A 14893-nucleotide genomic window follows, 5' to 3' on the forward strand; every position below is an offset into this window, starting at 1 on the left:
ATTCCCAAAGGTTTACTGTCCTTTTCAAAGGGCATGTAATACAAGCCAGATTTAGACCTTGCAGGAATTAATTTTTTATGAGCGGAGTAGGTTTTTATATTTATTGACTGCCAAAAGGATGGTTTTGGATTGATGGTGAGGGTCTTGATATTTTTTGGGACCAGGTCTCATTGGGCAGCCATGACTTAGACATAGAACTACGAGTCAAAAGCAGAGGGCACATTTTTTGCAAAAAAGGGTGGAAAACGAAGGAGAAGATCAGGAAAGCTTTCTTACCTCACTGTTCAAAAAGCAGTAGAACACTGACACAAAGAAGCCCTGTAAAGAGAACAAAATTTCACTTAAAACAGTACTTTTAAGTTGGCATTCACAACTCATTTTATCTAAGACGTTATCTGTAAGTTAAGTTAAATAGAATATTCAATGTGAAAATGGAACAAATAAGAATGATTTCAACCTTGCCTAAATTATTAGCTGTCAATCTTAAATGAATCAATTCTAAAATAAACACTATTGACAATATTGTAGTATTCATATGAAATGTTTTTATTTAGATGTATTTGTATTATCCATTATTATTATTATTATTATTATTATTATTATTTTATTATAATATTTTCTTGTGGTGCCCCCCTGAGCACTTGGTGCCCTACGCGCAGCGCGTGATGCGCGTAATGGGAGCGGCGGCACTGTAAATATATATATATTTTTTAATTATTATTAAGATTTAAAAAAAATTAAATCAGGATTCTGCTGTTAAACTGTTCAGCATGTTTGTCTAATGTACCCTAAAATTCAAATTTCCCCACAGATGAATTGTCATTCCCATGAGGAGTTGGACAGATGTGGGGCCAGATGAATCTGTGGAAAACATGGCTTCAACATTCATGAGAAGACCCCCGGGTCACACCAGGAAGCAAATGGTGCAAAAACAGGGGATAGAGTTGACCTTGTGTGCTTCGGGTGACATGGTCAACTTTGAGAAATGCACCACAAGGAAATGGAATGAGGATTTCCGAACACGTGGGTGAGACTACATAGAAAACTAAACAAATGTGACTTATTCACAAAACTCTGCACTTTTTTTGACAGCATGTGCAAATAAACTATTAGCGGGTGTAATTCATTCTTAAAGAATTTCCAACACTGAGTTGTAAAGATCAGATTCAGATCTGTTTTATCACAATTAATAAGGGTCAAAACTGTGCTTGTTTACCTGAAAGGACTCAAGGAAAGAGTTGAAGTATATGAAGACAATTTGTGAGATCTCATCCTCCCCAGGGTTGACGAAGAACAGCATGTATGTGATGCCCAGAAGGGGCAGAAGAACCAGTGTGGCCTTTACTGCTTTCCTGTGAGATTCAGAGATGTAGAGATGATAATACGGAAACCAGACTCTGTATATAAAATAAAATAATAAAAAAGTCATGTCTTCAGATATTGCAATATTAAAAACGTCTCGGGTTATGACTATAACCCTTGTTCCCCGAGAAGGGAACAAGACACTGCGTCGTCGAGTGACGACACTCTGGGGAACGCCCACAGCATTACGCATCTGAAGTATGAATGAAATCAAGCCAATCTGATTGGTGGTGCGTCGTGACGTAGTAGATGACGGCATACCCGGAAGATACAAAAAGGAAGCTGATGCAAACACACACTAGCTCTTTTGCAATGAAGCAAGCGCTCTAGCCGTGATAGGTGTGGCGACGAGACGCAGTGTCTCGTTCCCTTCTCGGGGAACAAGGGTTATAGTCATAACCCGAGACGTTCCCCTTCGAGGGAACTCGCACTGCGTCGTCGAGTGACGACACTCTGGGGAACGTTAATATCCACTAGGCCACACCAAATCACCCCCACGTCCCAGTGTAAAGCTGGAAACCCAGGCACACTCAGGACGCAAGAACTCGAGCACCAGGTGTCACCGGGAGGTGCAGACTGTAGAAACGTATGAAGGTGTGCGGGGTGGCCCACCCGGCCGCCTCGCATACCTCTTGAAGCGAGATGCCAGAAAGGAGGGCCACTGATGAAGCCATGCTCCTGGTGGAATGGGCCTTCACGGCCATGGGTGAAGGCAAATTGCGCACCCTATAAGCCGTGGCTATAGCCTGGACGATCCAGTTACTGATCGTCTGAGTTGACGCAGGCAGTCCCTTCTTGGGTGAGCCAAAGCACACCAACAACTGGTCTGACCTCCTCCAATGGGAAGACTTCTCTAGATAAATACTCAGAGCTCTGACCGGGCAGAGCAGACGAAGTCTCCCCTCTTCCGCCGTCAGGTGGGGAGGGGGATGGAAAGCCTGAAGAACCAGAGACCGGGCTCCCTGAGATGGAACCTTGGGAATGTAACCCGGTCTAGGGTGAAGGATGGCCCTTACTCCGCCGGGGGCAAACTCCAGGCAGGTTGGCGTGACCGCCAAGGCCTGGAGATCTCCCACTCTCCTCAGAGAGGTAATGGCGAGGAGAAAGGCCACCTTCAGGGTCAGGTTCTTAGGCTCAGCCAGCTCCAGTGGCTCCAGCCCTTCCAGAACCACCGCCAGGTCCCAGGTTGGGACTCTGGAGCGAGCTACCGGCCTCATCCTCCGAGCCCCACGGAGGAACTGTACAACCAGGTGGTGCTTCCCCAAAGGTCCATCACCTAGAGGTGCGTGGAAAGCCCCAAGGGCAGCCACGTACACCTTCAGGGTGGACAGGGTAAGACCAGCGGAGAAGTGATCTTGGAGGAACTCCAGCACTGAAGCCACTGGGCAGTTAACTGGATCCACCTCACGCTCTCTACACCAAGTGGAAAATACATTCCACTTGAGGCTGTACAGTCTCCTGGTAGAAGGAGCCCTGGAGCTGAGTAAGGTCTCGACTACCTCTGCTGACAGGCCCGTCTCTAGGTACCGAGCCCCCTCAGGGGCCAGACCCAGAGGCTCCACAACTCTGGCCGGGGGTGAAATATTGTGCCCCCTACCTGAGAGAGCAGATCCCTCCTCAGAGGAACCTGCCACGGAGAGCCGTCTAGCAGAGCTATGATGTCCGAGAACCATACTCGAGTGGGCCACCGGGGTGCTACTAAGAGCAGGCTGATGCCCTCCCGGCGGACCCGCTCCAGAACTCCCGGGAGCAGAGCGATCGGGGGAAATGCATACAGACGCAGCCTCGGCCACGTCTGCATCATGGCGTCCAGTCCCAACGGGGCTGGATGCCTGAGAGAGAACCACAGTGGACAGTGGGACGTCTCTTGAGACGCGAACAAGTCCACTTTCACTGGGCCGAATCTCTCGAACATGGCCTCCACCACCTCTGGGTGGAGTCGCCACTCCCCAGGCCTCAGCCCCTGCCTCGACAGGATGTCTGCTCCCTGATTTTGGTCCCCGGGAATGTACATCGCCCTGAGGGACGATAACTTCCCCTGGGACCACAGGAGGATTTGATGCGCCAGTCTGCATAGAGGGCGCGACCTCAAACCCCCCTGGTGATTGAGATACGCGACAACCGAAGTGTTGTCTGAGCGTATCAGGACATGGTGGCCGCGGAGGTCCGGGTAAAAGCTCCTCAGAGCTTTGTAGACCGCCAGTATCTCCAGGCAGTTGATGTGCCATGAAGAATGCCGGGTCTCCCACAGACCTCTCGCAAAGCGGCCTTCCATGATCGCGCCCCAACCAGTGAGGGAGGCATCTGTTGAAACGGCTCTCCGGCAACATGATGCTCCCAGCACTGGCCCCTGGGACAGGAACCAAGGTTTCCGCCATATGACGAGGGAACGAAGGCATCTGCGCGTTACCCTGATCATACGAAACGGATTTCCCCTCGAGGAAAACCCCTTGGCCCTCAGCCACCACTGTAGGGGTCTCATATGCAGCAGGCCAAAAGGTATCACGTTGGACGCTGCTGCCATGAGCCCCAGCAGTCTCTGGAACTGCTTCACCGTGAGGCTGCGGCCTGGCTTCACTCTGGAGACCTTCACCAGTATGGATTCCACGCGCGCGGGAGACATACGTGCCCGCATCGACGTGGAATCCCATACGACTCCCAGGAACGTGGTCCTCTGGGAGGGCGTCAACACGCTTTTCTTCGTGTTGAGTCTCAGCCCCAAACACCTTATGTGGGCCAAAACGACATCTCGATGCCGAACCGCCACCTCGCGCGATCTGGCCAGTATGAGCCAGTCGTCGATGTAATTTAGTATACGGATGCCCTGGAGTCTCAGCGGAGCCAGTGCTGCATCCATACACTTGGTGAAGGTGCGAGCGGAGAGTGCCAGGCCGAAGGGAAGAACCCGATATTGGTACGCTTCGCCCCCGAAAGCGAACCTCAGGAACTTCCTGTGGGTTGGAAGGATGGAAATATGGAAGTATGCGTCCTTTAGATCTATCGTGACGAACCAGTCCTCGGACTGGATCTGACTCACGATGGCTGGAATTGTGAGCATCCTGAACCTGAATCTCCTCAGAGACCGATTCAGGAGCCTGAGATCTATTATCGGACGCAACCCACCATCCTTCTTGGGAACTATAAAGTACCGGCTGTAGAACCCGGAGTCCCTGTTCGCCAACGGAACCCGCTCTATGGCTTCCTTGGCTAACAGGGCCTGTACTTCTTGTTCCATAACCCGAACCTGCTCTGGGCCGACCACAGTCCGGACCACCCCGTTGAACTTCGGGGGAGGAGAACCTAACAGTAGTCTGTAACCCAGCTCTACAGTCTGCAGGACCCATGTAGACACACTCGGAAGGCATGTCCATGCGCCAAGATAATCTACTAAGGGAACCAGCCTCTCGAGGCTGGCCTCGGGTGTCAACCGAGCCTCGTTCTGACCGGCAGGGAGAAGTCGGGAACGATTTTCGGTGGGTGCACACGTTTGCTGTCCATCCGCAAGTCCTGTTGGAGGCAGCGAAGACAGCACGCGTGTGCGGGAGATCAGTGCGGCCCGAAGCGCCTGTGACGGCGGGAACACAGCACTGATCTCCCGAGAGCTCCGGGGGGAAGACGACCTCGGTCGTTCCATCCCGGGGGGGGGGCAGCTCTCAGCGATCCAGCCGTAGCTAGGACCGCTTAGTGGCAGCCTTCTTTGCCTGAAGGACGGTCCTCAGATCGACCTTAGGCTCGGAAGGCTTGCCACGAGAGCGCCGCCTCTTTTGCCAAGCTCCCTCAGGAGGGGCGCGAGAAGCAACGCTCTCTTTCTGCACCTGCCGGTGCGAGGAGCTAGTAGACGGCCGAGGCTGTCCCTTTGAGACAGCCTTCCCCGAGGAGCTGGATCGACGAGGGAGATATTGTTGGAAGGCCGCCGCCTGCTTTCTCACCTCCTGGAACCTCTCGACGACGGTGTTAACCGCGCCGCCGAAAAGCCCAGAAGGCGAGACCGGGGAATCTAGGAGAAAGTGTTTCTCTCTCTCCTTCACCCCCGACAGGTTTAACCATAAATGTCTCTCCACACACACCATACCCGCCATGGAGCGGCCGATGGAACGGGCCGTCTCCTTGGCGATGCGGAGAGACAAATCGGTGGCCTTCCTTAGTTTGAGGACATTGTCCGGAGACGGGCCCCCGCCCTCGTCGAGCTCCTTGAGGAGGTCGGCCTGGTAGGCCTGCAACACCGCCATAGTGTGCAGGCAACTACCAGCCCGGCCAGCCGCCATATATGCCCTCCCTACCAGCGCTGATGTGTCGCGCGCTGGTTTGGAGGGCAATACCGGGGTCTTCAGGGACGAAGCGGCCTCGGGAGAGAGGTAGCTCGCGAGAGCTTCCTCTACCCTCGGCAGTGTCCCATAACCCTGTTCGGCCGCCCCCAGTACGTTACCAAAGTCGAGTACTGGCGGCTGGTGAGTCTGGCCGAATAGGGTTTATCCCAGGACCTACACAACTCATTGTGTAGGTCCGGGACAAAAGGCAAACCCCGGCGTGGAGGTTGAGGCCTGCGCCTGAAGAACCGTTCATCCAGCTTACTGGGCGGCTGGATTTCCGGTTCTTCCTGTGGCCAATCGATGTTTAACTTGGCCACGGCGCGGGTCAAAACCTCCACTGGCTCCTCTGGAGCGGGTGCGTGAAGCGATGGCTCAGGCTCCACTGCACCCACCTCGACGCTCAGCACATCCGACTCCTCAGAGCCAGATAGCTGAAACGTCGGGTTCTCCGCCCCGCGGGAAGAAGCCGCATCGCGGGCTTCCGCACGGGCCGGGAGAACATCGGAGTCCTCGGACGAGGATAGGGAAAGTGCCTCAGCAGTCCCATATCCTGTCACGAGGTCCCGCTGCGAGCCCCATGATCTACGGCGCCGCTGTGCCTCAGCAACAGCGGGCCCAGAACCCTGGGGCTCGCGGGCTTGGCCGGTCTCATTGAACACGGCCAGCCGTGAGCGCAATACCCTGAGCGGCAGCTTTTCACACTCGCTACAGGCGGCTCCCTCGAGAGCCGCCCTAGCGTGCTGCACGCCCAGGCATTGCACACACAAAAGGTGTGTGTCCGTGCCCGAAATGAATCGCGGACACGGGTGCACACACCTCGTGAACTGTTGCTCACTAGCCATCTTGGATACAATATTTTGTGACAAAACAACACCAAATAGACAGACAATTTCACATATAGCGCTTCGCTGAAGAGCAAAAAAGCTAGTGTGTGTTTGCATCAGCTTCCTTTTTGTATCTTCTGGGTATGCCGTCATCTACTACGTCACGACGCACCACCAATCAGATTGGCTTGATTTCATTCATACTTCAGATGCGTAACGCTGTGGGCGTTCCCCAGAGTGTCGTCACTCGACGACGCAGTGCGAGTTCCCTCGAAGGGGAACTACAGTAATTTCTCCCTTACTAGTGTTAACAAACGAAACTGCAAAAATAATAATGTTTCAACCAGGTTTCCAGAACGCTCTCTCTGTCTGCATTGGTAAGGCAAACATAAAATCCTCAAAGTCATGCCATTGGTTGTGCAAAATATAAAGCTTTAAAGTTTTAAAGATATGTTAGATATGTCAAGACTAGTGCTGTCAGATCGATATAAATCGACAAAAGTTTTTGTTTACATATGTGAGTGTGTACGGTATATAATTATATTTATATATATATATATATATATATATATATATATATATATATATATATATATATATATATATATATTAGGGATGCCACAATTCTCAATATAATATTGAACCGTTCGGTACGGCATTCACGGTTCAATATGCGCTTGTGAATTGCGTTTTTTTCGGTTTTGCATTTAATTAATTATTTTTCTACAAATTCTATAATTTGCCTCCATCCCAATATACTGAACAACGCGACATACATTCCCATCACACGTTAGTGGTAGAGTTATACTCACGGAACACTATAGTTATTCACAATCACGAAAGTTCATTATTTGCATGCATTTTAAAGCCTTGCCGGCTCATTCGCGTGCGCGATTTTAACATGCGCTTTTCAGAACGCGCGCACTAAACACCTGTCAAACACGTGATTACTGGACTAAGTAGTCTTACTTCACTAATACTTGCAAATACACACAAAGTTTAACATAAACACAGTCGGTTATGTCTAAAGTGAAAGTAATATCAGCATGTGTCTGTATATTAGATGCACGGAGGTCTTAAATTGACAACAGAGCAGTAGTCAACACGCGGTCCTTAAAGGGACAGTTCACCTCTAAAATTATGTCATTATTTACTCACTCTAATATTGTTCCAAACCTGTATTAATTTCTCGATGACAGAATTTTCATTTTTGAGTGAAATATCCCTTTAATGTTAATACAACAACAAAAGACAAAGAGAAAATCACTCACTGCTCTTGACTGAAAAACTAATACAGTAGCTAAGAATCAGTGTATATTTTATAGTGAAGTATATGTAGTGTTTTTTTTTACATTCATACATTCAATTTCATACTTAAATGCTGCTGTACTGCTCTGAGCTGCCAGTGTAAATCTTTATATATATTTATTTTATATTATCCAATACACTAGGATTGTGTACAAGGGTTTTTTTAAGTAAAGTTTTAAGTTTAAGTAAGGTTTTTCAATTCTTTTAAGTAAAATAAAGAAAGAGTATTGCAAAAAAAAAAAGTATTTTTTCTCTTTAACCTCTTGGTGTTCCTGTCGCCTAAGAATAGAATAACAAAAAATGTATGTGACAAGACATCAGAACCGAACCGAAAACTGTGCTTAAAAACCGAGGTATGTATTGAACCGTGGACTAACTGTATTGTTGCATCCCATATATATATATATATATATATATATATATATATATATATATATATATATATATATATATATATATATATATATATATATATATATATATATATATATATATATATATATATATATATATATATATATATATATATATATATATATATATATATATATATATATATATATATATATATGTATATATATTACATATATGTACATATACACACACACACACACACACACATACATATATACTGCTGCTGCACATAACATACATGAAATACCCCCTCCCCCAACAAAGCAGGCGGCACGGGAAACGATATAAGCCAATATACACCAATCAGGCATTTCCTAATATTGTGTTGGTCCCCCTTTTGCTGCCGAAACAGCCCTGACCTGTCGAGGCATGGACTCCATAGAACCCTGAAGGTGTGCTGTGGTATCTGGCACCAGTATGTTAGCAGCAGATCCTTTAAGCCCTGTAAGTTGCGAGGTGGGTCGGACTTGTTTGTTCAGCACATCTCACAGATGCTTAATTGGATTGAGATCTGGGAAATTTGGAGGCCAAGTCAATACCTCAAATTCATTGTTGTGCTCCTCAAACCATTCCTGAACCATTTTTGCTTTGTGGCATGGGCGCATTATCCTGCTGACAGAGGCCATAGCCCCAGGGAATACCGTTTCCATGAAAGGATGTACATGGTCTGCAAAAATGCTTAGGTAGGTGGTTTGTGTCAAAGTAACATCCACATGGATGGAATGACCCAAGGTTTCCTAGCAGAACATTGCCCAACGCATCACACTGCCTCCGCTGGATTGCCTTCTTCCCAAAGTGCATCCCTGGTGCCATGTGTTCCCCAGGTAAGTTGGTCAAGTGCAACCCAGCCAACACCTACGTGTGCCTGGGCCTGCTTTGCAGAATGGCTTAACTCTAGTGGCCTATGACTATGTGTGCCTGGGCTACCACATCGATAATCTCTGCTGCTTATAGTATATGCTTGTAATTTATTCCAACATCGAAAGCAAGACTGTAAAACATGAAGCTTAGTTTTATACAGTAGAGTTCAGTGTTTAGCGCTATAAACACTCCGTTCTGCTGATTAGTTAATGGCATTAGCAGATATGAATGTGTCATTGGAGAAATGGATGAATGAACAGGAGGGCATGACTTCAAACTGGCTTTCAGCAAAGTCCCTTTAAGGCAAGACACTTCGCTCTGCAGCCACCAAGAACTGGCTCTCATCTGTTTCTATACCAACCAGCTTGTTGTTGGTAATATTCGCTAACATTGCAATCTGAATATGTTATACATGCTGCTGCTGTAGAAAAGTACTAAGAATTGCTATAGCTCCGTTTGATATGCGATACGAAAGCGAAAGCCTATTTCACTTCAAAGAGTTAATTTGCCAGCAATGCTTTGTCTCTGTATCCTTACGGCAACTACATTGTCTGCTTGCTGCTGCATGAACACAATATTGCATGTTCACTAGCTGCTAACATGCTTAGTAATTAACTCTAAGCATTAAAAACAAGACTGTTAAAGGTGGGGTAAGCAATATTTTCTGAACATTGTTGATATTTGAAATCAACCCAAACAAACACACCCCTCTCTTCTTTGCTCCTCCTCCAAAGCTCACTCTCCAATACTAACTAACCTGATCCAAGTCAGCCTCGAACCGTGATCGCTGACATGCGAGGCGAGTGCACTAACAAGGATGCTAAACAGTAAACACAGCATTTTCTTGCAGTCATCAGCTCATTAAGCGAAGATGGTGAATGAACGAAAATGAAGCAAAAAAAATTACATACAGTACACAAAAGTAAATACAAACAGGAGTTTGTTGTTAGTTGCCAACAGCACAGCAGCTCCAGTTAAACAACTCAAAACCAGTGTTACTTATGTATGGAGCGGAATTAAAGCAACCTCCGTGCTGTGTTCAGGCCTTTCCGCTTAGCTCTCTCCAGCGCTGGAAAGCTTTTCTAATATTATTTCTAATTTTCCAGTGATATTCTTATGAGCTTTTCTCCTTTGTAATGTCTTTCAGCTATCTCTCTTTCAACAGTCTTTCTTCAAATTTCCCTCTTGCTCGTTCTCTCTCTTCCACCATCATAGTCCCTAATGCTGATTGACTACGCATTTGTTGTTGTGTCTGGTTGTGTAGGTCCAACCAACTTTTAAACAGCGTTTTTCAAATATCGCTTAACCCATCTTTAACATGACACCTGTTTTTAAACCTTGTGTATTGTCACTTCATAAGGAATTGACGAAGCAGACCATGCAAAAAGGCATAGTGATATAGCGTAAGAAAGACCATTAAAGGGTTAGTTCACCCAAAAAGGAAAATTCTGTCATTAATTACTTACCCTCATGTCGTTCGACACCCGTAAGACCTCCGTTCATCTTCGGAACAGAAATGAAGATATTTTAGTTGAAATCTGATGGCTCTGAAAGGCCTCCATTGGCACAATGCACGGTTCACTCTCAAGACCCTTAAAAGGTACTAAAGACGTCGTTACAAAGTCCATCTCACTACAGTGGTTAGATTTCAACTAAAATATCTTCATTTGTGTTCCGAAGATGAACAAAGGTCTTACGGGTGTCGAACGACATAAGGGTAAGTAATTAATGACAGAATTTTCATTTTTGGGTGAACTAACCCTTTAACTTATCTTAGATGTTGAATTTCAGAGGATTACTGAAAGTGCACTGCAGACTAGTTACAGCAAAGCAAACAAAGGCAAGTATTTGAATGTAGAGCAGCAAGCTCATGGCCACTGATGCCACATCAATCAATAAGCTGCATATGTAGATAACGACGTGATCGCTGACAAATTGTGTTAAGGACCAATCAGCCTGTGCCATCTAGAGTATTTTTGCATTTTTAGAGGAAATAAACTTAACCCTTCTGATTTGTGCAATTAAAATATAGTGACCAGCTGCAAAAACTGCTCAGACTAGTCTTATAATTATGACCAGCTCAAACCCTATTTTAGTGTTAAAAACTACTGTCAGGATTTACAAAAGACACAGTGAAAAAATAACACTGAAAAGGCGCGGATAGGGTTATTTTTGCGCCTGACCTTATTGCATATGCATTTGTATGAGTTTCCCTTTCAGACACAAAATTCATGGGAGGAGAGTATTTAAATGAATCATGCAAGGTGATTTACTAAGGTTTGCGCTAGATTGCGTTGGTCATTATGAAAATTATCTGGCTGTGTCTGTGTTCTTTAATGTGCCCATTGTCATTAAAATCACCCGCAGAACTTTCCACTCCCCTCTGCGCTTTTATGGGATTGCGCTAATTTGTAACTGTTTAGTAAATCTGGCCCTGTCATCTAAGACTAGTCCCTACTTTTTAAAGTCAGTTACATAAAAAGTAAGATTGGTCTAATTTGTAAGTAGAGTCTCTTGTCTAACTGCTACTGTAGTTGGTCAAACTAGTTCTTAAGACTTAACAAGTTTATAAGTTTATGCAACTGGCTCCTGGTTTCGATTTGATTGACAAATATTATTACATTTAACACAAATTTAGCAATACATTCTAAGTAAAATATTATTAATATAATATTTTTAGCCAAGTAGTGTCTGAATACACTCTGAATGAGTGTATGAATACACTCAGTTTTTTCCCCAGAGCTGTCTCTTTATTGAACTCGAACACCCGTTGATCCACTTCCCTCATATACTGCTAACTCTCCTCTCCCACTTCACATCTGCCTTCACTTGTTATTTGCACTACTGGAATGTCAATTTGCACTACCGACTGTTTATTACAGTAACAACTGTTTACTTATGCATCTTGCACTACCATACCTTAATTGGATTATGCTCATTTGCACTGCCAACTGTTATTTACAGTACCAACTGTTTACATATGCATTTTGCATCGTACTTCTAACTGTAATATGCAATCACTTTCCACTGCACTTTTACTATTGCTATAGTCCTCGTTTTAGCCTAACATATCATTGTATACCTCTATCTGTAAAATTCTGTTTATAGTAATAGCCATCTGTATATTATATTAGATTCATAGTACATATTCACCTGTAAATTCTGTTTATAGTAATAGCCATCTGTATATTTATTCACTGTACATATTCACCTATAAATTCTGTTTATAGTAATAACCATCTCTCTATATATATATTCAGTACATATCCATGTCCTGCACTTATTCAACCATTGTATATCCTGCACTTATGAAACCATTGAATATCCTGCACTTGCTGCTATTGCACTTCTGGTTAGACCTAAACTGCATTTTGTTGCCTTGTACCTGTACTTGTGTAATGACAATAAAGTTGAATCTAATCTAATCTAATCTAATAATGAGTAATGCCACAGTTGCTAATATACAAAGAGTTCAACGCAATGACTTTGAGATTAATTTGGTTTAAGCAGTACGTATTGCATTTGCTATGGGCCACTGACTGTGACTGTCAAAGACATAGTTATAGCTGGAGGGAATATGAGCATCACACACACACACACACACACACACAAACAGAGAGAGAGAGAGAGAGAGAGAGAGAGAGAGAGAGAGAGAGAGACATACATATACTCTCTGCCCTCCTATAACTCCCATCCTCACAACATCATCCATCAATCCCTCCCTCCCTGTTTCACACAGAAACTAACAGCTTATTATAAAGTTCCAGAGCTCAGAACATCAGAACAGACACAAAACATGACTAAATTCAGCATCTCAATCTGCTCATCCTCCTTCATCTTCATGGTTCCCAACAGGAAAGCCAAATCACAGGTGAAGTGTGAAATGTTTTGGATGTTGAAATATCACATTTTAATATGCAGAGGCAACTACAAGTAAGCCATTTATAGGATGATTCGCCCATATAGTGTAAACACTGTGTCCCCATTAAAACTGCTCTGTTTGTATGAGCCTCCGAGCAGCCCAACACTGCAAAATGTGCTTACACAACAGCGTTATGCTTTCCAGATTAATATTCTAGCTCTATATTCTTACTGTATGTCTCTAAATTTTACCAAATAAATGTAGCTTTGATGTGCAAAAGAGACTTTTTATGTTTCTACATGAAGTCTCCTAGGCCAACAATGAGCAGCCTCTGAGCAAAAACTTTCCTTTGGGATCTGTCTGTGGCTGTACTGAATAGTCGGCTCACCTGTATTGAATGGTCTCTGAGGTAGTGGAGGCCCTCAGCTTAGTCATCAGGATCCTCACAATGTTGAAGAGAAAAATGAAGTTAATCTAGAGATGGAGAGAGAGAGATAGAGGGAAAAGGCACTCGATTTTGCACAGATATGAATTATCATCAATATGAAATTACACACATAAATCATGGAAGACATAATGAGACTCATGCGAAAGATGAAGCACCAAACAAATAAAAAAATCCTAATTACTCATACACATCAAATCTCCTGAAACATTTGTGTAATTGGATATGAATCAAAACTGTGCTGACTTACCAGTAGGACCAGGATCATGGGACCCTGGTAAATATAATCAGTGTAAATGCCGGCCCGCTTCCCAAACCAGCACCTGCACAAATAGAATAAGATCCCTTACTTAATGATGAAGCATCTAAAATTATTACAATGTATATATAATATTTTGACCCCATTTCTTCAGACACAGCATATCTAACGGGATTTGGAGATAATTATTTATTTTCTTGCACAATGATTAAAACAAGTCTAGTAAAGTGATTAAAGAAGATCCACTGTAAAAATATCGAAAACAAAGCTTTTCTATACACACGCACACACACACGCACGCACGCACACACACACACACACACACACACACACACACGCACACGCACACGCACGCACACACACATACACACACATACACAAAAAGCAACAAAGAGAAGGAAAGTGTTTCCCTTGGGAATATATGCACCAGATTTGTTAATCTTACAGTTTCAGTTGGGTACACGGCATAATCAAGACTGTCTCGGCTGAGTGTGTCAGTTTTACAGGAAGTGAGAAACATCTGGCTTTTGGGGATAAGTCTGAATGGCAAAATGCTGTCATTTGTGGAGCTCAACCAAAGAGATAAACAAACTCATTTTTAAATGTGCATGTTTTAAAAATGCTTTTCCGGGGTCATTTACAACAGTACTTAAATAGTTACAGCATATTTAATGTGGTTTGGGTGATATTTTCTTTGACCTTGTGTTTATTTTTTAATGTTTAATGCAACCCGTCCATCTTCATTTGTCACTTGGTAAGGGCTAGGCTAATTCGGCTAGCCTCTACCTAGTCTCGCGTAGCCAGACCTTAAGACTGACGCCAGAAGGTCTGGACACGAGGGAGTTTGGAGTCGTGGCATTTGTTTCCAGGAGGACCGTAAAAAAAACGCAACTCACATGTCTATAATTCATGTAATGTAGAATTCAAGATGATGACTTCGAAACTCCTGAAGTGTTGTTAGCTAAATTGTATTATTAGCATTTAGCATTGCTTTTTCCTTTCTATGCAGAGCTGTGAGCCATTTTTGGGTCACAACACACCAGTGGAGAAGCACTGCTCCACAGTGTACAGCAGATGTAAGAAGAGGTGTTAAGGAGTGTTAAAAGAGACTCTTTAATTGTGCTTGTGCAGCAAATTAGTTTGTTTAGTTCAGTAGTAATGTGTTACATTTATATAGCGCTTTTCTGGGTACTCAAAGTGCTTTACATATAGAAGGGGGGAAATCTCCTCAACGACCACCAAAGTGCA

At 44.6% G+C, this 14893-nt stretch overlaps 1 protein-coding gene across 3 annotated transcripts in view; it reads right to left on the reverse strand.

Moving 5' to 3' along the window:
* crhr1 (corticotropin releasing hormone receptor 1) overlaps positions 1–14893 on the reverse strand; it is a 234492-nt gene that overhangs the window by 12971 nt on the left and 206628 nt on the right. For all 3 annotated transcript variants that reach the window (XM_079827237.1, XM_079827238.1, XM_079827239.1), the window contains 4 exons: positions 13637–13709; positions 13330–13415; positions 1217–1352; positions 277–318 (listed from right to left, as the gene is read on the reverse strand). In XM_079827237.1, coding sequence (XP_079683363.1) covers positions 277–318; positions 1217–1352; positions 13330–13415; positions 13637–13709 — 337 coding nt within the window. The remainder of the gene's footprint in view (positions 1–276; positions 319–1216; positions 1353–13329; positions 13416–13636; positions 13710–14893) is intronic.

The sequence above is a fragment of the Gobio gobio genome, assembly GCF_949357685.1.
Source record: "Gobio gobio genome assembly, chromosome: 1".
NCBI classification, from domain to species: Eukaryota; Metazoa; Chordata; class Actinopteri; order Cypriniformes; family Gobionidae; genus Gobio; species Gobio gobio.